At 45.1% G+C, this 22730-nt stretch overlaps 1 protein-coding gene across 2 annotated transcripts in view; it reads right to left on the bottom strand.

Moving 5' to 3' along the window:
• Positions 1 to 4766: 4766 nt before the first annotated feature.
• Positions 4767 to 22730, bottom strand: part of LOC141166396 (tropomodulin-3-like) — a 65557-nt gene continuing 47593 nt past the window's right edge. The window contains exons 6-11 of one of the 2 annotated variants that reach the window (XR_012251287.1): positions 20655 to 20785; positions 19746 to 19853; positions 18451 to 18594; positions 11291 to 11435; positions 5534 to 8170; positions 4767 to 5437 (exon numbers count right to left, since the gene is read on the bottom strand). Coding sequence is in view for 1 of the 2 variants with exons in the window: in XM_073653042.1 (XP_073509143.1) it covers positions 8136 to 8170; positions 11291 to 11435; positions 18451 to 18594; positions 19746 to 19853; positions 20655 to 20785 (563 nt within the window). In the remaining variant the exon portion in view is untranslated. Of the gene's footprint in view, positions 8171 to 11290; positions 11436 to 18450; positions 18595 to 19745; positions 19854 to 20654; positions 20786 to 22730 lie in introns of both variants that reach the window. The other variant, XM_073653042.1, reaches the window with a different exon arrangement.

The following is a 22730-nucleotide window of genomic DNA, read 5'->3' as shown; positions in this document are numbered from 1 at the left end:
AAGGGTGAGACTCTGTAATTTGCACAATCTTATGTTTTGCTGGGACTGTTCTATATGTTAGTAAACTGTGGTAATAATTTATTGCACCACCAGCAATCAATATCACCCTGTGTTGTCGGAGTAGTGTTCTGCCCCGGTAAAAGAGAGCGGGTGTTCAGTGGTATGAGCTCTGGTCCATGTGGTCTTTCTAAAGACAGCAGGGCTAGCGGACAAGAGCACCCACTGACCCTCATATCTTCATAATTTAATAACAGCGCAAGTTACACAGACATTTATGAAATGGACAACTCAGTCATGAAGCATAGCAACTGCAAACCGAATAGATACTAAAAGGAAAAGTGGTTCTAAGAGAATCTTCAAACCGAGGAAAACTCCTGCCCCTAAATCATGGTTAAATGTGAGCTTAAATGAATCATGATAAAAAAAGATATAACACCTTTAGTGGGCAGTCCTCCTCCTATGCCACTGTAACATCCCTGGCAGCGTGCTGGCATGGCTTCCCATCACCCACCATGCAAGATCGCTGACTTACCAGTCTAGGCTGCGCACTGTGTTCCTCTACTTGCTGTGTGCATGTCTCTTGTCTGCAGGCCTAGGGTGGCGGCACCAGAACTTCCTGAGTCTTATCGAACAGTGTGCGCAGTCCTATTCTGCCCCCAGTCTATTGCTGTGAGTCACTAGGTACTTAAGGCACCCCTCCCATTGGGAGGTGCCTGAGCAACACTTTCTCTCAGTGTGCCATGTGCAACCACTGAGTTGCCAGGGCCTGTCGTTATCTTGTTCTGCCATCCTGGGGGCTGAGTACCCAGGCCTGTACTTGTATCCCGTTCTTGACTGCATTGTGTCCTAACCTGTCTCTCGTTTGCTTCTATGTTAGATCTTTCCCTCTATCTCCTGTGTCTATTCCAGTACCTTTCTCATATCCTGCAGTGTCTGTACCAGAACCTATCTTCTACCTGTTGTCTCTGTACTTCAGCTTGTGAGTGGGTCCACTTGCTACTTCATAGCAAGTACCTTGTCTGTATTTGGCTCTGCTTGTCCCTTTTTCCTTCCCCCTGTATTTATCCTCTGTGTTCTAGCCATCTTCCTGCTCTTTTCTGACCCTGTCTGTTCGCTGTGAACAGAGCCCTGTCCTGCCTAGCTGCGCTCTGCTCTGCCTCCCGTCCACACCTGCGGCTCTGCTCCGCCTCCCGCCCGCACCTGTGGCTCTGCTCTGCCTCCCGCCCGCCCGCACCTGTGGCTCTGCTCTGCCTCCCGTCCACACCTGCGGCTCCTTTCCTATTACCCAGTCTGTACTGGTCCCTATCCAGCCGTACCCGCCTGTATCTGCCAGCTTACCAGCCAAACCTGCCAGTACCTGCATGCCCCAGTATGGGTCAACAGCTGTGTGACCGGGGTCTGCCCTCGAGTAGCACCTGGGCCACCTCCCTCGTCCCTCCTCGGGTCACGGAGTCGTAAAGCCGCCGTGCGTCCGGGGTCGGATTGGTAGAGGCCCCTAGTTACGCCCCTCCCGGCACTCCTCGGTCCGTGGCCCAGTGGAACCACTAACCACGCTCACACCAGAAGATCCAGGCACAAGTGTAACAGCCACACACTCAACTATGAAAGATGAATAGAAGAATATATGAGCGTCAGTCAATAAGTAATGCCTCCTATTTTTTTTCTCCTTTTAATTGGCAAGAAATTCAAATGCAATTACATAGGTTGAAAACCACAACATTAACGATTAATTTGTCACTTTTCAATATAATCTCCATCCATTTCCACAGTCTTGGTCCACCGTCGAACAAGGGCATGTATTCCAGCATGGTAAAAAGCATTCTTGGGACCCACCGTGCACAAACTTTTCTGCATCCCAGTTGTCCAATAATTTTCATCACACTGCCTTTACTGAGGCAGATAATGCCACACAATTCATCTGCAGTCACCCGGCGGTCGCCACGAATGATGTCATCGACTCGCTGAATGTTGCCACTCCGCATTTTGTCAGCCAACGGTGATGGCCCTTCAGCTGTGTTACAGCGACAAACCCATCGTCTAACAGTACTGACATCCACTCTTGCATCACCGTACACATTTTTCAGTCTCTCATGAATTCGAATGGGCGTTTCACCCTCTGCATGCAAGAATTCAATCACAGAACGTTGTCTAATACGAACATCGATGTCAGCCATTTTGCAAACGGATACAGTCCTGCCACCTGTTAGTGCAGGAAGTTGCAATTGATGTGGATTGGAGAAGAAGGTTTGAGGAATTACGCCAAATTCGAATATTTAACATAACTACCTTATTTAAGGAGAAAAAAAAATAGGAGGCATTACTTATTGACTGACCCTCGTATATATTGGAGGAGTTGCAAAGGGATGAATCTTAATATCAAACCCCCCCCCATTCTCGTCTTTAAAACCTAAAAGTAGGAGCACTCTCCTTTTCCACAATATCGAGACCTTTGTCAATATGGCAGAAAATGATTTCAAACAATTAAGACAGAACAAGAATAAAATGCTAAACATCAATAAGAATGAACAGAAAGCATTAAAAGAGCTGATATCTAAAGGTGACAACAGACAAACCTGACAAGAGGAAATATAGTCCTTATGGACACTAATGCGAATGGTAAGAGATTTATTGGGAGACACCAATCTATAATGTCTTGAAGGATTACCCTTGTGATGTCTATGTTAAAGAATTGGAAATTATTCTGAAGGCACCTGATGGGAGGATAATCACAGGGGATGAGAACAAAGTCCTATTTAACCCACAACCTACTACAGCAACCTTTTACGCAATACCAAAAGTTCACAAAAACGTCACACCAATACCAGGACGTCCAATAGAGTCAGGGAATGATAACCTAATGGAAGGCGCTAGTAGATATCTGGATGAGATCTTGGCCTTGTTTGTACAAACCTTACTCTCTTTCATCTGTGACACTAAAGACATGGTATCTAAATTGAGAGATATCACGGTTTCTGATACCATTATACTCGCTAGCCTTGATGGTGGAGGCTTTGTACAGTAGCATTGTTCATGAACTGGGCATTGCAGCAACAGCACATTATTTGGACACTATTTACACGAGCCACATTGTTTTAGGGAAGATTTATTGATGATATTTTAATTTTATACGATGGTGGCACTAATATTTTTTGGGATTTTGTATCCATTTTGAACCATATTCAAATAAGAATTTTTTTTTTTTACATATGAAATAGGATTAAAAAGGATTAATCTTTTGGACTTGACCATTACTATTGATGGCTCAGTACACACACACATCTAAAAGGAAACCCACGTTCGCCAACAATCTTCTTCACTGTGAGAGTTGGCATCCCCCAGCATTGAAAGCAGGAATTCCAGTAGGCCAGTACCGGTGTGCTAAATGGAATTGTTCTCATATGTTTTTTTTTATAAAGAAAGTCAAAATCTATTCACACGTTTCTAAGCAAGAGTCTACCCAAAGAGTATTACACTAATACTCACTACAGGAAGAAGCTAAATTCAGATCTAGGATGTGTTATTTGAGTGTTCCCTTTATTTTTTTTGAGCAGTGTACATAGAGTAATTTACAATCTATAGAGGCTTTATAATCATGTTTTTCAAAATAAAGATGGTTCATAGATTCCAATGCAGTATAAAGCAAATTCTTAATAGGATTGTAAGCTGAAATTGGAACCAAGTCCCAGTACATGCCCACTGACAGACCTCCAATTTATTTTCTAAGTCATGACATGCGCATTAACAATCTAATTCATTTCAATATCAGACCAAGTCTGCAGATCTATTTAAGTAGCTGGCAAGTCCAACCAAATAAATAATGAAACGTTTGATGATGCTGCACGAGGACGTAGATGGCATCTGACGCTGAAGGAAAGTATTGGCTATTATCTCATCCTTAACAATCATGTGACAAAAGAAGAAGTTAGTATGCATACATCTACCCAATCCTAAACTGTTCGATATGTGAGATGAGCTTTCGTTGGCTCTGGGGGGGAAAGCAGTGTTTATGACAGAATCTTATTGGTTACCCTAAAGATGGTATTTAATTGGCTTATGGGAACAACAATGTCAGAGCGAATGCTTTAAAAGGTCAGACCCCTGATGAATCCTGTTTAGGTGAAACTTTGGGAGGCCATGAGTCACTTTTAACCAGCCCTAGTGGTTTTTGTATATTAATAGGAGTACTCACCATCATAGTGCTATATAAATTCATGGACTGCAGCCATTATTTAGGTAGTACAATACAGCCTTATTAATGTGTTTAGGTTAAATAGCCGATAGGGTAGGGTTCCCTATTCACAGGAAATACAAGACCACGTCCGTATTTTTAAACAATTTAGACCACCTTTATTAAACTAAATAAAAGTCAAGTTGTAATTGCAATCCTTAAAATAGGGTTTATTTACCTTTGGGGTAATTTGTTAATAAGCCTTTTCACCCCTAAAGGGTCAAACACCTGTGACAACTAGGAGAGGCCCTGCTGTGACGCAGGTGATATGGGAGAGGAATTGCTGGTGTAGGATACAGGACAATAGTGTTACCACCTTTTTACACTGTTCCTACAGGGTGAGAGACCAGCAATGCTGTGAATGCTGATGGATTGGAGAAGGATCGACTTGGTTACTTGGGCAGACTACTCATTTTACTATGTATGAATCGAATAGCAAGGTAAGTTAATTTCTTTTTCAATCATATTATGTCAGGAGGTTGTGTGTGTGGTGGGGGTGGGTTTCTGAAGCGGATCAATTATAAGTCAGTACAGGCAATTTGAAAAACAAACTTTATTTATAAATGCTGAAAATCTGAAGGGCTCTCTTTAACAAGTAATATGTATATTACATACAAATATATATACCGCCATAGTACAGTGTTTGGCACCCTTTAATGATGTGTACACTATAACAAAAAGAAATAATACAATACAGCATCTAAATCAGGAATGGTAAAGTAAAATGTGGCCCGAAGATAAACATGGAGTTATGTTAGAATGATCTACATGGCTAAAAGACTACATGTAGTATGGCTATCCTTTTATTCAAGAGATTTTATTTTATTTTTTTTACATCTCAAAAGGGGTTTGTTACATAGTAGACAACTAAAAATGGTTAAGATTCACCCCAATCCCCTCCCCATCCCTGCAAGTATAGTTTACTTGGATGGGATATTTGGAGGCACAGAAGGTTGTGATATATAAAGTATTCCCTTGTCTATGGGATCCCAAAAATTTGGAAAGATCAAATTAGAATCCCGTTCTTTATTTCCCTGGTATGGGATGTTTGGAGGCACAATAGGTTAAAACATACAAACTATTCCCTTGTCTATGGGATCCCGAAGACTCCCGTTCTAGATTTCCCTGGTATGGGATATTTGAAGGCATATGAGACCAAAACATACTAAGCACCTCTAAAAAAAAAATCCCTGGAATAGTCTCACATGCCTCCTAATATCCTACGACAGACATACTAAATACCTCTATAAATCCCGGGATAGGATATTTGGAGGCATGTGAGACTAAGACAGACATTCTAAATACCTCTAGGTCTATAAATCTCTGGGATATGCTATTTGGACACAAGACATTACAACATATATTCCCAGGTGTATTGTATCCCAGAATGTAATATCTGGACACATAGGAGGTTAAGACATATATATTCTCGGTCCGTATTTCCCTGGCATGGGGTATTTGGAGATGTGTAATGTTAAGACATAAGTAGTAAGATATTCCAAGTCCCCCCAGGTCTCTAATTTCCTGAGACTGAATATTTGGTACATTGTTTCCCTGAAATAAGAGTGCTATTCTTTATGGCTCTGATTTATAGCCTGCATAAAAGACACTACAGCAACATAATGACTTTTCAGCAAAATATGAAGCCTATATATGGTATACCCAACCCTCAAGAACTCATCTTATGTCTACTAGAGAAAACCTAACTGGAGGAAAAAAACAACGAGTAGGAGTGCTTGGTACTGTGAAAATGAGACTTTACAAATCTCATCGCTCAGTATCTTTACAGGAGACGAATCATTTAGATTTCACTGAATCCAAACACTACAAAGTACTGGTTCTGTGCCGCACTCAAGTTTCTAACATGGCCCCAACTAGTAGATAGCCAAATAGCATACACCCAGTCATTTTTTGGCAAATGAATGTAATGCAGTCATGTTTCCGAATAGGAAATGTAAATGCAGAGAACCAACACAATGTGTAAATGTCACCAATAGAATTTTGGCTTAAAAGGGTTTTCCCACAAATAAACGTTCATTGGCTGTGTCTGACCGTGCAGAACATGGTCTGATCATACCACATCTCCTGGGCTGGAGAGGAAGCAAAAGAGTATATAACATAGATTAAATCACTGCACACTCTAGTTTCAAGATGCAAACGATGGGTCAAAATGTTCATTTACTGTTGCATTATTCCCTGCACCTTAAATGTGTCTAATTGGACGTCTTCAAATAGACTTTAGTTTGCATCTTGAAACTAGAATGTGCGGTGACTTAATCTACGCCGATTCTGGGGATTCCACATCCCGTGTACCTGCACCTTGACCTACAGACTGTGTGCACGCTAATCTTCTATATATAAAGAGTATATATACACATTACAGCAGGGGATCACAGCTGAGTCTTTCTGTGAGGTAAAACATTTCACTGCCTGTTTTAAAACAATGTTTTACTTAGGGCTGTGTGCCCACGATGCGTTTTTTAAGCGTTTCCGCAGCGGCAAAAACGCTGCAGAAACGCATGGTAGAAGGCCTGCCATGTTCCCTAATGATAATCCGCATGTGCTGTGCACATGCTGCGGAAATTTCCACTGCGGATTATCATTGCGGAAAAAAACGCAGCACTACCAATTATTTTGCGGAAATGCTGTTTTCTCGCCGCCATTGACTTGCATTAGAACGCATGGATTCTGCTTCACTAGATAAGGACATGCGGAATACATGCGTTCAATGTGCGGATGGTACCCGGGTGTGGAGGAGAGGAGACTCTCCTCCGGATCCGGGTACCATAGAAACTGTAAAAAAAATAAAAAATAAATAAATAAATATGATACCGACGCTGACGTCGACAGGTCCTTCAGTGTACCGCGATCTGCCGGCAGTCAGCACCGAGCGAAGCCAGACTCCGGGGGGGCATCAGAAGTTAAGTATAGATTTATTTTTTGACATTCTCTCGGGTCACACTATATAAATCCATGCCGGTTGCATGGATTTATATAGTGTGACCAAGTTGACAAGCACTTTCCACGTGATGCTAAAATCGCTTGGAAAGCGCTTGTCAACCCGCATGCGGAAATGTCAGTGAATAACGCTCCATTTCCGCATGTCCCTGGCAGGAAAACGCATGTACAATCCAAAAGCGTTTTTTTTCTGCCAGGGAGATGCAGAAATGCTCAGGAAAAAATCCTGAGCATTTCTGCATCGTGGGCACATAGCTTTAAAAGAAAGAATCAGCTTTGATCCTCTGCTGTAATGTCTGTAGACTCTTTTGCTTCCTCCCCTGCCCAGGAGCTGTGGTATGATCAGACCATGTTCTGCATGGTCAGACACAGCCATCGATTAAACTGAACTTTTGTTTGTGGGAAAACCCCTTTAAGGGCAATTATACTGATTCAAGTTGTAAATTCTATTTTCATTTAAAGTAACTACAACAATAGAAAGAATTGTGGTGTATGGGTGTAGGCATATTCTACATGACACAGCACTACTTCCCTCAAAATGGAAAGGAAAAAAAAAAAAAGAATGCTTGAAATCTAGTCTTTCCCGTGTAAACGCCAGAATTTAGAACTGTATTGAAGAGGTTTTAGTCTTCCTGTCCAGCATCTCTGTTACACTTCTGGATGGAGATCTTGGAAATGCATCTGTTCCCACAAGAAGCAGGCTACCGGCTCCACCTCCGTAATATCCAATACGAGTCTCAGCAGTTTAAGGTCTGATAGGGTTTACATAAAAAAAGCAAGGCGCATCAAAAGACAGTGAAAAGAACGATCAGATAATGGTTTGTGGTTTTCCAGTATCTTCCCTTCTTCCCAGGCACATGAAGTCAGAGACTAGAACACCTGAATGAAGCTCATTATTCCCCAGTGATGTCGGAACCTCCGAGCAATGTTCTCATGGTAAAATAAAGGCTTACTCGTGGTCTCCTTCCACTCGTTTTTTACGAACTGAAAGAAAACATAAGAGAATCTTCATTGGCTCAGTTTCATTAGTACAAGCAGATTTTATTGGCTTCTCACATTTGAAGGGGTTTTCTAGTTTCAGGAAACTCTGGTTCCTCGGCTGCAGTTTAAAATATATATATTTTTTTTAAATTAGCTTTACTCACCCTCCCCAGGTCCAGCACTCTGAGCTCAGTGCCACTGTCCCAATTGATGGTACGAGCAGCTTAGTGATGTCAGCACTGCACACAATGACACCGGGAACAGTGGTCGGGACTTGGTGCTGGACTTGGGGAAGGGGAGTAAAGTTCAGTTTTTTTTTTCATCAAAGCAAACTGCAGCTGGGGGGTAAGGCAGAGTTAGTCGGACACTTAAAACTTGTTTAAAGAAACTAACCCAACACAGTAAATGTTATAGTGATGAGGGAACGTGCTTGGATAAGGTGTTATCAGAGTATGTTGTAGCACTCGGATAATATGCTCGAGTCCCTGCGGCTGAATGTTTTACGTCTGTTAGACAGCCACAACACATGCGAGGATTGCCTAACAAACAGGCAATCTAACAGCAGCAAAACATGCAGCCACGGGGACTCGAACATATTATCAGAGTATCTTGTAGTGCTCAGATAACACCCAAGCATGCTCGGAAAACGCGTTATCAGAGCATGTTCACTCAGCACTAGTTCTAAAATAAAAAAGAAACCGTATTATCCATCATCTGTCAAACCCCCTGCTGGTCTTTATTTCCCAATCACTGGCCATAGTAGTCATGTACATACTAAATTCAGTAAGACAGTATTTGGCTGCGGCACCTCATTGCTCCAGGAAGATAAAAAAAAAAAAAAAAAAGACTGGTGGATATCTGGAGCGCAAACATTTGAACAGGTGAATAATTAGTTTTTTCTCTTTTATACTGTCTCTTGCAGCCGAGTTCATTTCTTAAAAACTCTCAGACAGCACCTTTACCATACTTCAGTGGGAAGAGACACTGCTTCAAGATCTAACTGAAGCCTCTAAGCTCTATAGTAGTAAACTGTATTACTCAGGTTATATGGCACACACAACATAGAAAGACAACTGCCACGAGTGGTGGAGGGAACCAAATACAGATATATTCTATCACCTACTGACAGGAGCAATAGTGTTCATGCATGGCCACCTCTCCATTCAGCTGTATGGAGACAGGCAGAGGAAGCACTTGGTGACGCATGATCACCTCTCCATTCACTTCATTCACCCAGAGTTTTTTTGGAACCTTGTGCTCATGATCCTGTGGATACGTAATAATGTCATTTATGGAAAACTGCTTTTTCGGACGTTCTGCTGTGTAACATTAACCAGTGACTAAAGTTTCAAATATGAAGCTTTTAGTGTACCTTCTGATATCCCCCACAACTGGGCTTCATCCCATGTTCTCCAGAAATGGAATTCCTTCAGAGACACATTGTGTAGACTGATATTACCATCTGCATCCCAAAGGGGTTGTCCCATATACTAAATTTATCACTCATCTACAGCCTACATGACAAATGTATGATTGTGTGGAGTATAGCCGCTAAGAGTCCCACAGAACCCTACAACAGACGTCCCAAAGATCCCGGTGTGTGGAGCGGTAGTGAGAACTTAACTCCTACAGCCAGTGACTGCTCCATTCACACAGGGGACGTTAGGACCCCTGTTCTTAAGATCATTGATGTTCCCAGTGATCAGACCTAAAGCAAGTAAAAATGTATCACCTATCCTGAGAACAAAAGATAGTAGTGTTTATGGGATAGCCTCTCTGACTGATAATGAGGTTAGCATTGATCTGGATGTACAAAATGTTTCCATGCCAACTCCAATCTGGCAGATGTGTTGTCAGTAGGACATTAGACTATATGCACCAGACAGTCAGGCCTGGAACCTCCAACAGCAATAATTCACCGTTTTCACTTCATTTTACTTGCGTACTTTGTGTATGACTCCCACGCACCATTCATGGAAGTTCTCAGCTCTTCTTACAAGATAATGACACGTCGGATGTCTTTCAGTATTTTAGTAAGTTTACCTGTTTAATAGGCAATAGCTTACTGATTGGTGGCAGTGTGACCGATAGGACCTGCAGAAATTGGTAGAACAAAGGATTTTTCTCTCTAATGGGGCACTTTCATCACATGACCGACCGGCACTCCATTCATTCTCTCTGGGGCTGTCAGAACAAGGCGAGTACAGCGCTCGGCAGCCACATAGGGAATCAATGGAGCAGTGGTCAAACATGCACACTGCCGCCCCATTATAGCAGGGATAAAAGTGTTTCATTCTGCCAATTGGTGAGAGTCTCTGCGGTCGGACATCCACCAATCAATAAGATATCACCAAATCTGTGGAACATGTTACCACCGGACACAATCCTATTAATCATTTATTATACATCCGCTGGATCACTTTCTGGGAACTCCACCTATTGGAAACACAAGGGTTTGAAGACCGTGGTTCACTCATTTCTAAGCAATTTATTCTACGTGATTTGCTTTGTTGAAGCTTGTAAAGCTGCATAAAGAGCAAAGAAAAAATAGCAACGCTTGGCTAGGTCTTCACTTCACAAAGGATTGAACGAAGACAGAAGTGCACACGTGCAGTCACCGCTCTGCAAACCCATATAGATAATGTGTCAGAAATTGGGAAAATGTGGTCACCAGATCACTGTTCTCACCATATGTGAGGGACCAGAGATTGGACCGCGCCCATTAGGCATCCATGGCATAACTTGTGGATATCCTATCTACATCCTACAATTGGAATACCTATTTATCAATAGCCCTGAACCCTGTAACATTCGAAGGACATCAGACCCATAGTTGTAGTATTATTGACATTACAGAAGGAAAAAAAAAAGAAAGAAAAAATAGAGGGGCTGCAAGTGCCACTTTTTAAGGGTAACTGGAAAATTTCTTAATTTTTTTTCTAAATACACACAAAACCCATTATACAGATTAATCCATTAAAATGGACACCTGATAGGTGCTTCATGCCACAGGTTTTATGTGACTACACAGACTAAATCCTGCGTATAATCTCTTAGCACCCAGAACAGCTGCTTCACCTACTGATGGGCAGAACTAGTAGTGCATACTACTGCCAAGCTTACCAAGATCATTATTTTTAGTTATAGCAGCAGCAGCCCTTGTCCGCGGCCCTTGTTGTGTGAAGTGATACCCAAATTTGAGAATTGAAACATTTTCCTCCAGCAGTCGGGCAATCTCCATCTCCACACCAGTTCCCAGTTGCTGCCTCTGTTTTGAAAATTAAAAAGACAAAAAAAAAAAACTAAGAAAAAAAGAAAAACTAAAACATATAGAAATAGAACTCCTCACTTATCAAATATTAACCTCTTGAAGAAATGCATTGGCTTTGATATAGTAAGAGAGTGCTGCAGTCAATCAGCGGCTGCTAACGGGCTGCAGTGCTCACACTTCCTTAGGATGAAACCTGGGAATCCGTCAGAAGGGAGGGAGAGTGCTGCTGCTTATTAGTGGCTGCTGATTGTTACGCTGTGTGAGCGCTGCAGCCAATGTCACGCAATGCCAGGAGATGTGACATCGCCGATTTGTGGGGTGAGTAGAAGTTATTTTTATTTTACAAGGGGCCTCATTTCATTTATGAAGGAGGTTAAGGACTGGAAACCCCTTTAATTCTCCTTTTCAGCAGCAGATGGAAGGAAGGGAGACACAGTCATTACTAGTGGGTAGGCGGAGCCCACATAGGATAGAACACCTCAGATTAAAAAAGAGTGTTGTCCGGCCCCTCCAGCTTGGGCTCCTCCTACTCCAGCTCTCCAGTCTAAAATTTGAGGTCACAGAGGATGGTCGCTGCTGGAAGCAGCTCCTCAGAAATTTTTTTTATTTTTAATCGGACAGAGACTTGGACCCCCGTGGTCTTGAGGTCTCAGGGGTCTCAGCGCTGCTGGACCCCCACCCCTCCCTTGGCGGATCTGCATTACCCTTTGAGAGAGGTCCCTGCAGAACCCTGCCGGCCCCGGGGGATGAGGGATGCTTCCCTGGCGGGGACGCAAACCGCGCATCTGGGGTCACTGCGTTCTCCGCCCTGGGGGGAAGCTTGGGCACAGCGCCACAAATCCCTGGGGGTCCCTGTGGCGCTCAGCTGAGTGAGTACTCAGCATGTTAATGTGTTTTGAGTGCATCAGCGGCTGCTGCGGCAGCCGCTGCTACATGTATTCAGGTGGTGACTTGTGTTTTTTTGTCCGCAGGTGGATGCCTGCAGGACATGGAAGCGGGGCAGGAGCGGAGAGCGGAGGAGTCGCGCGCGCTTTTTTTGAAGCCGGCGGGGGGCGTGGCTTCGAGCCTTCCCGGTCTTTCGCGGGCAGGAAGCGCTCTGAGCGCGCGCTTTCTCCTGCCCCTCCTCTTCCGGCTTCTCTCTCCTCACAGCGCGGCGGCCATTACTGAACGGCTTCCATCGGGCTCCTCACTCTCCTCTCCTCCCGACAGACCGAAGGAACACTGCACCGCAGCCAGCTGGGTGAGTCGCTTCTGCCTGTCAGGGCAGAAGCTTAACCCCTCACCCCCTCAGCGCAGGGCACCTTTCTGAGGCACAATAAGGTGGCAGACTGTGCTGTCCTGCAGCTATTACCTCATATAGAGGTTCCTTTTTTTTGTCTGGGGCTCTCACATCCTTTTCATTTCACAGAGGTTGTGGGGAGTCTGCGACATTAACCCCTTATTAGGCGGTTATCCCTTAATTGGGGGTCAGCTGGGGTAGCTCTCTCTTTAAGAGCTTTAACCCTTCAGCTTTCTTTTAAGAAACCACACTGTCCTACTTACTGACAGGTTTAACCTGCCATATACTGTGTGAGGGCATGTCAGATCAGGGTCCAGGAGGTGCGGACCGTCTCCCAGGTCCGCTACAGGATCAGTCTCGCGTGTCTGACATGCAGGAGTCCTCGACGGCGTCAAGCGCAGCGGTCGGGGGTTTCGGTGATGGGGCAGTGGTCAAAATGGAGGCCCTCACTCGTTCTATTGATGGCCTGTCTGACCTTCTAGGTTATTGGGTGTCAGCTAGATCCTCTCATGGCAGGAAGCGCCACAGGCCGGTACTGCCCTCCCCGCGCAGCGACTCGGAGATCTCTGTTATGGAGGGTTCCCCTTCAAGCTCAGATGGGGAGATGTCCGATTCGGATAAGGAGGATCGGCAGGGGCACTCTGCCTCTTTTTTGGGCCGTGCAGAGGCTTTTATTGGAGCCATGAGGGAGGCGTTACAGTTTCCGGAGGAGGTAACTAGACGTCCTGGTAAGTCGGCCCGGATGTTTCAGGAGTCGCATAGGTCGCGCTTGGCATTACCATCTCTGGATGAGCTTAATGGGGCAGTGGAGAAGGAACACCTGTGTCCAGATAAACGTTTTCAGGGGACACGGTTTTTTGAGGCACTGTATCCGTGTTCCACGGAGTTGATTGATAATTGGATTCTTTCTCCTGAAGTGGATGTCCCTTTATCCCAGCTGAGCAAATCCTCATTACTGCCTGTTAAAGGGAAGGCGAGTCTGCAGGATCCGCTGGACAGAAAAACGGAGATGGCGGCGAAATCCATCTACGAGGCCGCGGGTCATGGATTCAGAGCGGTGCTAGGATCCATGTGTGCTTGTAAAGCTTCCCTAAGCTGGTTGGACCGTCTACGGACGGCGTGGCAGGATGGATCCCCGCTATCCGAGGTAGATGGGCTTTTCAAGTTGTTGGAGGATGCGGCCCGATATGGCAGTGATGCAGGTTTGGATACCGCGTCACTGCTGTCCAGGGCGCAATCCTCGGCGGTCACAGTCAGAAGAGCACTGTGGCTCAGACAGTGGACCGGGGACGCGGTTTCCAAGCAAGGTTTGCTATCTTTAGCTTACAAGGGTGGTCAGTTATTTGGATCTGACCTCACGGAGCTGATTGTCAAGGCAAAGGCAAAAGAAGCGGCCTTACCACAGCGAAGAACTGTGGCTTCTGTGTCGGGCAGGCCTAGTGCCGGTAGTAGTCGGCGGCCCTTTCGGTCCAGGGGACGGTCCGGTCAGCCCTCTTGGGGATCGGGTCGTCCCTCTTTTTCAGGAAAAAAGGCTTCTCAGAAATCCCGCACTCCCTGGAAACAGAGCTTCCGTCAAGACAAGCGGGAAGCTGACAAAAAGCCCGCTAAGGCGAACTGACGCCAGGTTTTCTCTCGAGGGCTCTCGAGTGGGGGGTCGCCTGCTCCAATTCGAATCGACTTGGGCGTCCCGCGTTTCGGACGCCTGGGTGACGCGGGTTGTGTCAGCAGGCTACTTCATAGAGTTTCTTTCTCGACCCCCGGACAGGTTTTGCCGATCTCGCATTCCGTCAGAGCCCGAGCTAGTTGCCGCTCTACGGCAGGAGGTCGATTCCCTTCTGCAGAAGGGTGTGGTGGTACCGGTTCCGCCGGAGGACCGGGGAAGAGGGTTTTATTCAAACCTCTTTGTGGTCCCCAAAAAGGAGGACAAATTTCGCCCCATTCTGAATCTCAAAAGATTGAATCTGCATGTCCGCACCCGGAAATTCCGCATGGAGTCGCTTCGCTCGGTTGTGGCGGCCCTGTCGCAGAACGACTTTTTGGTGTCAATCGACATTCGCGACGCTTATTTGCATGTTCCCGTCGGAAGGGCCCACCAACGCTTCCTTCGTTTTGCCATAGGTCAGGACCATTTCCAGTTTGTGGCCCTACCATTCGGGTTGGCCTCGGCGCCCAGAGTTTTTACAAAAATTCTGGCACCTCTCATGGCGATCCTTCGAAGACAGGGGGTTACGGTTCTTCCCTACCTGGACGACCTTTTGATTGTGGCGTCCTCAAAGGAGGAGGCGGTGACGGCTCGCAATCTATCCCTTCAGCTCCTGGAGGACTTCGGGTGGCTGGTCAATTGGAAGAAGTCGTCTCTGGAACCGTCGCAGTCAATCCTGTTTTTGGGGATGCATTTCGACACGGTACGAGCAGTGGTGTCCCTGCCTCCTGCCTCCAGACAAGCAAGCAAGTCTTCTTCGACATGTACAGGTTATGAAGTCTTCGACAGCAATGTCCCTTCGAAGGTGTATGCGCCTTTTGGGTTTGATGGTGGCGTCAATGGAGGCACTTCCGTTTGCCCAATTTCATTCCAGGACTCTCCAAATGCTCATTCTGAACCGTTGGGATCGATCACAGGCTTCGCTGGATCGCAGTGTCATCATCTCCCACAGGGTGCGAGAGTCTCTAGAATGGTGGTTACGTCCGGAAGCGTTATCCCTGGGGAAGTCCTTCCTCCTTCCGAGGTGGTCGGTCATAACCACCGATGCCAGCCTGTCAGGCTGGGGGGGTGTCTGGAACGATCTCTGGATTCAGGGAGTATGGTCGTCAGAAGAGTCTGTCCTGCCGATCAACATCCTGGAATTGAGGGCGATTTTCCTTTGCCTCCAACACTGGACGGTCCCTTTAAACGGTCTGCCAGTCCGAGTGCAGACAGACAACGCGACGGCGGTCGCGTATATCAACCATCAAGGTGGAACGAGGAGCTCCAGGCTCATGATGGAAGTGTCTCGGATCCTGGTATGGGCCGAGGCCAAGGTGCCAGCCATCTCTGCGATTCACATTCCGGGAGTTCAGAATATCACGGCGGACTTCCTCAGTCGCGAGAAGGTGGATCCCGGAGAATGGAGTCTTCACCCAGAAATTTTGCACAGCTGTGCTCCCGTTGGGGAACTCCTCAAGTGGATTTGATGGCATCAAGGTTCAACACCAAGTTACCGACGTTCATGTCCAGGTACAAGGACCCGAAGGCTGTGGCGGTGGATGCTCTGGTGGCTCCGTGGGACCAATTCGAGCTAATCTATGTGTTCCCGCCGATATCCTTACTTCCTCTGGTGTTGCGTCGGATCAGACTGGAAAGAGTCCCGGCTATGTTAGTAGCCCCAGACTGGCCAAGGAGGACGTGGTTCTCGACGCTGGTGTCGCTTCTGGCTGCGCCTCCACTTCCTCTCCCTCTTCGCCCGGACCTGTTAACCCAAGGGCCCGTTCGTCATCCGGACCTGAAGTCTCTGCGTTTGACGGCGTGGCTCTTGAGACCGAAATCTTGACTCGTCAAGGTTTTTCAGCCGAAGTCATTGCCACTCTGCGAGCTGCCAGGGGTCCTGCCACTACTAGGATCTATCACAAGACTTGGGAGGCCTTCTTTTCATGGTGTTCGGGTTCTTCAAGGAACCCGAGGATTTTTTTCCATTCCCAATTTGTTGGCCCTTTTGCAGTATGGCCTGGACAAGGGTTTGGCAGTTAGCACTCTGAGGGGTCAGGTTTCTGCTTTGTCCTTGCTGTTTCGGAAGGCTATCGCCTCGCGTAGGGACGTTCGTTCCTTTTTTCGCGGGGTAACCCGTCAGTTTCTGCCGCGGAAGGCGCTTGTGTCCCCTTGGCGGCTCAATCTGGTCTTGGAGGCTCTTCAACATGGGCCTTTTGAGCCTATGGACTCCGTTAGCCTTTCTTTGCTTTCTTGGAAGGTTGCCTTTTTAGTGGCAGTCACCTCTTTGAGAAGGGTTTCTGAACTGGCGGCTCTTTCTTGCTCGCCTCCTTTTCTGGAGTTTCTCCCGGATCGCGTGGTGCTTCGCACACGGGGCGACTTTCTACCTAAGGTGGTGTCACAATTTCATGTTAACCAGGATATTGTGTTGCCCTCGCTCTGTCCGGAACCGAGGAATGCGAAGGAACGGGCCTTGCACTCATTGGATTTAGTGCGGGCTTTGAAGTTCTATTTGTCTATTACTCAAGGTTTTCGGAAATCGGACTCTCTGTTTGTGATTCCAGCAGGTCGTCGGCGTGGTCAACGAGCTTCCAAGGACACTATAGCTCGATGGATTCAGTCGGCCATTTTAGAGGCTTACCGACTCAAGGGCGAATCTTGTCCAATTAAGATTCGAGCTCACTCCACGAGAGCTGTGGGTTCATCGTGGGCTTTTCATCAAGGGGCCTCGGCAGCTCAACTCTGCCGGGCGGCTACCTGGCGCTCCGTCCACACTTTTACAAAGTTTTATAAGGTGGACGTCCGTGCTTCCACTGATGCAGCCTTAGGACGTAGGGTCCTGCAGGCGGCTGTAGTTTAAGTTATCGTTAACTTGTATTTAGCGCTAGTTGCGCATTTTTCTAGGTTGTTGGGATTCTGCCTCTGTTGGTTTTTTCCCACCCTTAATTTTTGGACTGCTTTGGGACGTCCCACTAGTAATGACTGTGTCTCCCTTCCTTCCATCTGCTGCTGAAAGACGGATTTTGGTAAGACCTTACCTGTAAAATCCTTTTCAGCGAGGGAAGGAAGGGAGACACAGCTCCCTCCCATGGCAGAAGTGTGTTGTTGTGTTTTCAGATGCAGCGTGACCCTTCTCTGATAGCGATTATCTGGGCTGAGGTCGGCGCGCTAAGGCTCTGTTCCAGCATTGCCAGCTCATCGCAGTGGTCAGGTCCAGTGAGTAGTACCTGGGACTGTGTGGTTTTTCTGTTATATGCATAACCTGTCTCTTGTTTTTTCTCTGAAGTTCTTCAGAAGGGGTTATGTTGCTCCGCTGGTGATATTTGCTTTTCCTTAGCTTGTGTACGGACTGGAGAGCTGGAGTAGGAGGAGCCCAAGCTGGAGGGGCCGGACAACACTCTTTTTTAATCTGAGGTGTTCTATCCTATGTGGGCTCCGCCTACCCACTAGTAATGACTGTGTCTCCCTTCCTTCCCTCGCTGAAAAGGATTTTACAGGTAAGGTCTTACCAAAATCCGTCTTTTCTATAGTGTACACACTTCTCAATGAGTACTGGGCATGCAGATATTAAGGAAACAGATAGAAGGAGCTAGAAAACCAGTTCGGTATTCTCTTGTGTGAGATTGTGCATCTGGGGCCTTTATATACAGATTCCAGTAGAATTAAATGTTAGGCAGCCAAACATAACAGTTTATGGGAGCATTGCAATTTTAATTTTCATACATTTCATGTATCAGCTTTGTGTATCCATTTGAACTACAATATTTTGCAATCTGCAACCTAATGAAAACCCCCAATCCTACATCATAAAATGCACCACAAATAAACCTATATAGCAACACCGCATGCAATTTTACGTTAAAAATATCCATCTCTTCCTTAAGTTTTTTTATGTATTTCTTTCTCCAACAGTGAACAGCTGTCACATATGGTAAATCTGCCACTGCTTATCCCTATATTCATCCTGATGACAGTAATCCATTATTAGACTACAGTCTGTTTCTACAGAGGAGAAAAACATATGAACATAATGCACAAAAAAGAAAGTCTACCTGGTTGTCAATTTTGATTTCTTGCAAAGTTTCATTCTCTTTAAGCGCTTCAACCAAAGCCAAAATGCCAGCACCGGTGACAAAATTAGACTCGATATTTAAACTCTTTAGAGTTCGGTTTACTTTCAGCATGTCAGCAAATGCCTATGGGAGCAAACAAAGTGTATAACATGTAAATAACAGACCGTATGGTATACCCAAATTAGGGGAAACAGACCGGCGGCCCAATCACAGTAAGGAGACTGCTGCCCACACTGATATACACATGGACAAAATGATTGGTACCCTTCTGTTAAAGTAAGAAAAATCCAATGAAATAATGTGAAACTAACATAAGGAATTTTCAATTTAAATTTACTGAATATCAACTAATGAGAATCAGATTTTGCTTTACAATTGTGGTTCAATAGAAAAATGTAAAAAACAAACAAACAAAAAAAGCAACAGCAAAACTAATGGAAATGACCTGGACAAAAATGATGGTACCCTTAACTTAATATTTTGCTGCACAACCTTTTGAGGCAATCACTACAAATGATTTCGGTAACTCTAAATGAGGCTTCTGCACCTGTCTACAGGTATTTTGCCCCACTCCTCAGGTGCAAACTGTTCCAGTTGTCTCAGGTTTCAAGATTGCCTTCTCCAGACAGCATGTTTCAGCTTCTTACACAGATATTCAACATGATTTAGATCAGGACTCATAGAACGTCACCTCAGGATAGTCCAATGCTGTGTTCTGGGTCATTTTCCAGATCCATGAGCTGAACATCCAGCCGTTTGGAGAATGTCTTCTAGCCTTTCCCTTTAAAATGTTTGTCTATAATTTTCTTTCTAGTCTCCTGAGACAACTCTCTCCTTAGCATTCTTTGGTCCATGCTCAGTGTGGTACACATCATGATACCAAACAGCACAGTGACTACTTTTCAAACTTCAAATAGGCAGATTGATTAGAAGTTTGTAGACGCCTGTGATGCTAATTACAGGACACACCTTTATTACATGCCCCTGTGGTCAAATTATTTTCAATCTTTTCTAGCGGTACCATCATTTTTGTCCAGGTCATTTAAGTTAGTTTTTTTCTATTGAAATACCATAAGATGAAAATTACTTTTGTCAGTTTCAAGTTATTTCAGTGACCATTGTGGTAGTGTACAAACTACAGTTGTCGCTTCAGTGACATAGTATGCACCTTTAGCGCACTCAGGGACAAGCGCAAGACCTCTTCTCCATCATCACCGGCAGCTTACATGGAGAAGCAAAGATGGCAGAAAACACAGACTTCTTCTAATACTCACTACTGCGACTGGATCATTGCTCCTTGTTGCTGCAATGCTGAATGCTTTCACATGGGTATTTGCCTCCAGGGCCCTCGCAAATTCTTTCAAGGTTGGAATTGGGATATTCTATAAGGAACAAGACATACAAAACTTGGTACATAATTCTTCGCAGTCATAAGTATGGGATCGAATGTGCATCAGTAGATTGTTGCCCACATGTCACTTTTTATGTCAATATTTGGGCAATATAACTGAAAGAGAAAAGATTGATTTAAAGGGATTGTCAGATTAAAATTTTTATGTTACCCACCGTTCCCAACCGCTAAAAATGGGGAAGCGAGTCACATGGTGCAAGGACCTCCACAGTTCTATAGGAAGTAATGATATTCCGTACACTACTTTCCCTCTGGAAGCCAGTAATTTGGTGAACATAATGTCAGCCGTGACATGCTCTCCAGGGGCTGGCTCTGCATTTGTAGTTTTACAGTGGGTACCTAGTATAGGCGAGGGAGTAACTCTTGACGGAGGAACGGCAGGAGAGGGACAGATTTATATCAGCGGAGAAGCGACCAGACCTCACCAGCTGCATAGTTACATGGCTGGAAATGGAGTTTCAATGTCATGCTGAAATTACAGAAATGCCCCTGAACCAGAAGTATCTTGTTTGCATCAGTGTGAACAGAATTTGAAAAATGTAAAAAAAAAAATGGCTCAAAACTACCATCATGGGAACTTTTTATTTTAAATCAGATAATTTTTATTGAAAAATCACTTGATTACATTTTCCAAGACAGATGTAGTGGTTAAAACTGAGCACATTATAGTCTATTGCCGCTCAATAGAGAAAATGTTAGCGCTGTAGCGGGAATCCCTACATCAGTGAGGCTTCTTCCAGGCTCTCTCTGGTCAGTGAACCTTTAGGCTTACCTTTATATTATTGAGGTTCACTTCAACCAAGCGGGGATCATTGTTCTTTATTCTCTTCAGGCTCTCCTCTACATTGGTCGGGTTTGGTGGTTCATCAAACACTGGTCTGATTGGCTCTGCTTTTACAACATCTATCAAATAAACCAAAAACATTGATGAAAGAACAATAGTCACATACTGCAATACATTTAGATATCATTTATTTATAACTGTGCATTAATGGATTTGGATCCTGGAAAAACTGGTTGCTGTAGCAAATCACATTTTCTACATTCATATCATTTATAAAACAGTTTTCTCTCTTGACAAAACATAAACCTGACACCCCCCCCCCTCCAAAAAAACCACCCGTATGATTACACAAACTTGGTTTACTGTAAAAAGTTAAAAACACACAGCAATATTAAAGGGGTTTTCTAGGATATAGAATTGATCGTTTATGTCTATTACCCAGAACTACTAGCTGAGCAGCAAATCCAGACCCAGGAATATTTGTATGGAGGGTGCTGTGCCGATTAGTAAGAATGAGGAATTCAACAAACATTGAAACAGAGGGAGCCCACGCAATAAAAAAAAAAACAGGTGACAAAGGTTTTAAGTGTTTTCGCCACTTTGAAAAGTCGAAAAAAATTTAAGCAACTAAAGGTTACACAAAAATTTTACAACCTCATTTTTACAACCTCATAGCATTTTCACAGCGGTGTGGGTGGAGCACTGCGAGGTCCGCACAATACATTAATCAAAAGTTACTCCACTTTGGTGGTTTAACATTATGCCAGAAATTTATTCCAGTCTGTAAGGCGGAGGTGTACACCAATGATAAGTTGCACCTAACTTTTTAAGCGATGTGCCTCTTAATGATGGGCGTGCGCGATGAAGACATGTCTGTGGAGTCGGTAAGCCAAACCTCCGACTCCTCAATTCCATGACTCCGACTCCCTCATACATGGCTCATGTTTAAGTGATAAATTTACTGTAACACAGATTCATCTCAGCTAAATGTCTAGACCCCTAGATCAGGAATAGGACAGACATTTATAGGACATTTCATAACTTTCCCAAATTCTTATGAGATAAATATTCCCCACAAACTGCATTGAGCTACCGTACACAATTTATTATATATTTTAGACGTTGGAGTCGGTCCATTTTATACCGACTCCACCAAAATGGACTCAAGACTTCAACTCCACAGCCCTGGATGAAGATATACCTTAATCATTAAAGAAGTGGCCACAACTTTTTATTATGCCCCCAATGTATCCCTCTGGGGCCCATAAGTGTTTTTGTAACTACCTTCCGTTGCAGTTTCTGCTGTGAGCGGCGCTATCGCGGGAGGTTCACAGGCATCACGCGACCCGCTACTGATGTCACGTCAAGTGAGGAGTGACATCAGCGACACGGTCCCCGTGGTGGCTGCTGGGTTGTGGACGGGGTGTCCCCGCGCGTCACACCCAGCATCCACAGCGCTTTCCCGATGAATGAGGAGAGGGAGAGTGCACGGTGGACGTGCAGGGTAACTCCGCCCACAACCCAGCATCCACCGGTGGAACGCAGAAGAGAGACCCCCGGCTGCATTCGGAATCATGACGTGACATCAGCGGATGTCAGAGCCGGCTGTAGCTGGGGGTCACGTGATGATTGTGAGCGGCCAGTGATAGCGCCTCTCACAGGCAGTAACTGCAACAGAAGGTAATTACAAAAACACTTATGGGCCCCGGGGGAATACATTGGTGAGGGGATAATAAGTAGTAGACAACCCCTTTAAAGGCCATGTTCACACCTTGAGTATTTGGTCAATATTTTACATCAGTATTTGAAAGTCAAAACCAGGAGTGGAACAATCAGAGGAAAAGTATAATAGAAACACGTCACCACTTCTGTATTTATCACCCACTCCTGGTTTCGGCTTACAAATACTGATGTACAATACTGACCAAATACTCAAAGTGTGCACGTGTCCTAAGACTGGAGTACAAACCGCCAGTCTTGGTTATCTAGAAACATTTTATTTTTCTCTTATGGGCCTAAGAACTGGCAGGCAAGTAGTTGCTATCTACCTGCCTCTTGTGCCCA

The sequence above is a fragment of the Phyllobates terribilis genome, unplaced genomic scaffold (assembly GCF_046119375.1).
Source record: "Phyllobates terribilis strain yellow unplaced genomic scaffold, ASM4611937v1 Scaffold_11__3_contigs__length_659146591, whole genome shotgun sequence".
Lineage (NCBI taxonomy): Eukaryota > Metazoa > Chordata > Amphibia > Anura > Dendrobatidae > Phyllobates > Phyllobates terribilis.
The sequence above is the reverse complement of the archived record's forward strand: the minus strand, read 5'-3'. Positions and strand labels throughout refer to the sequence as shown.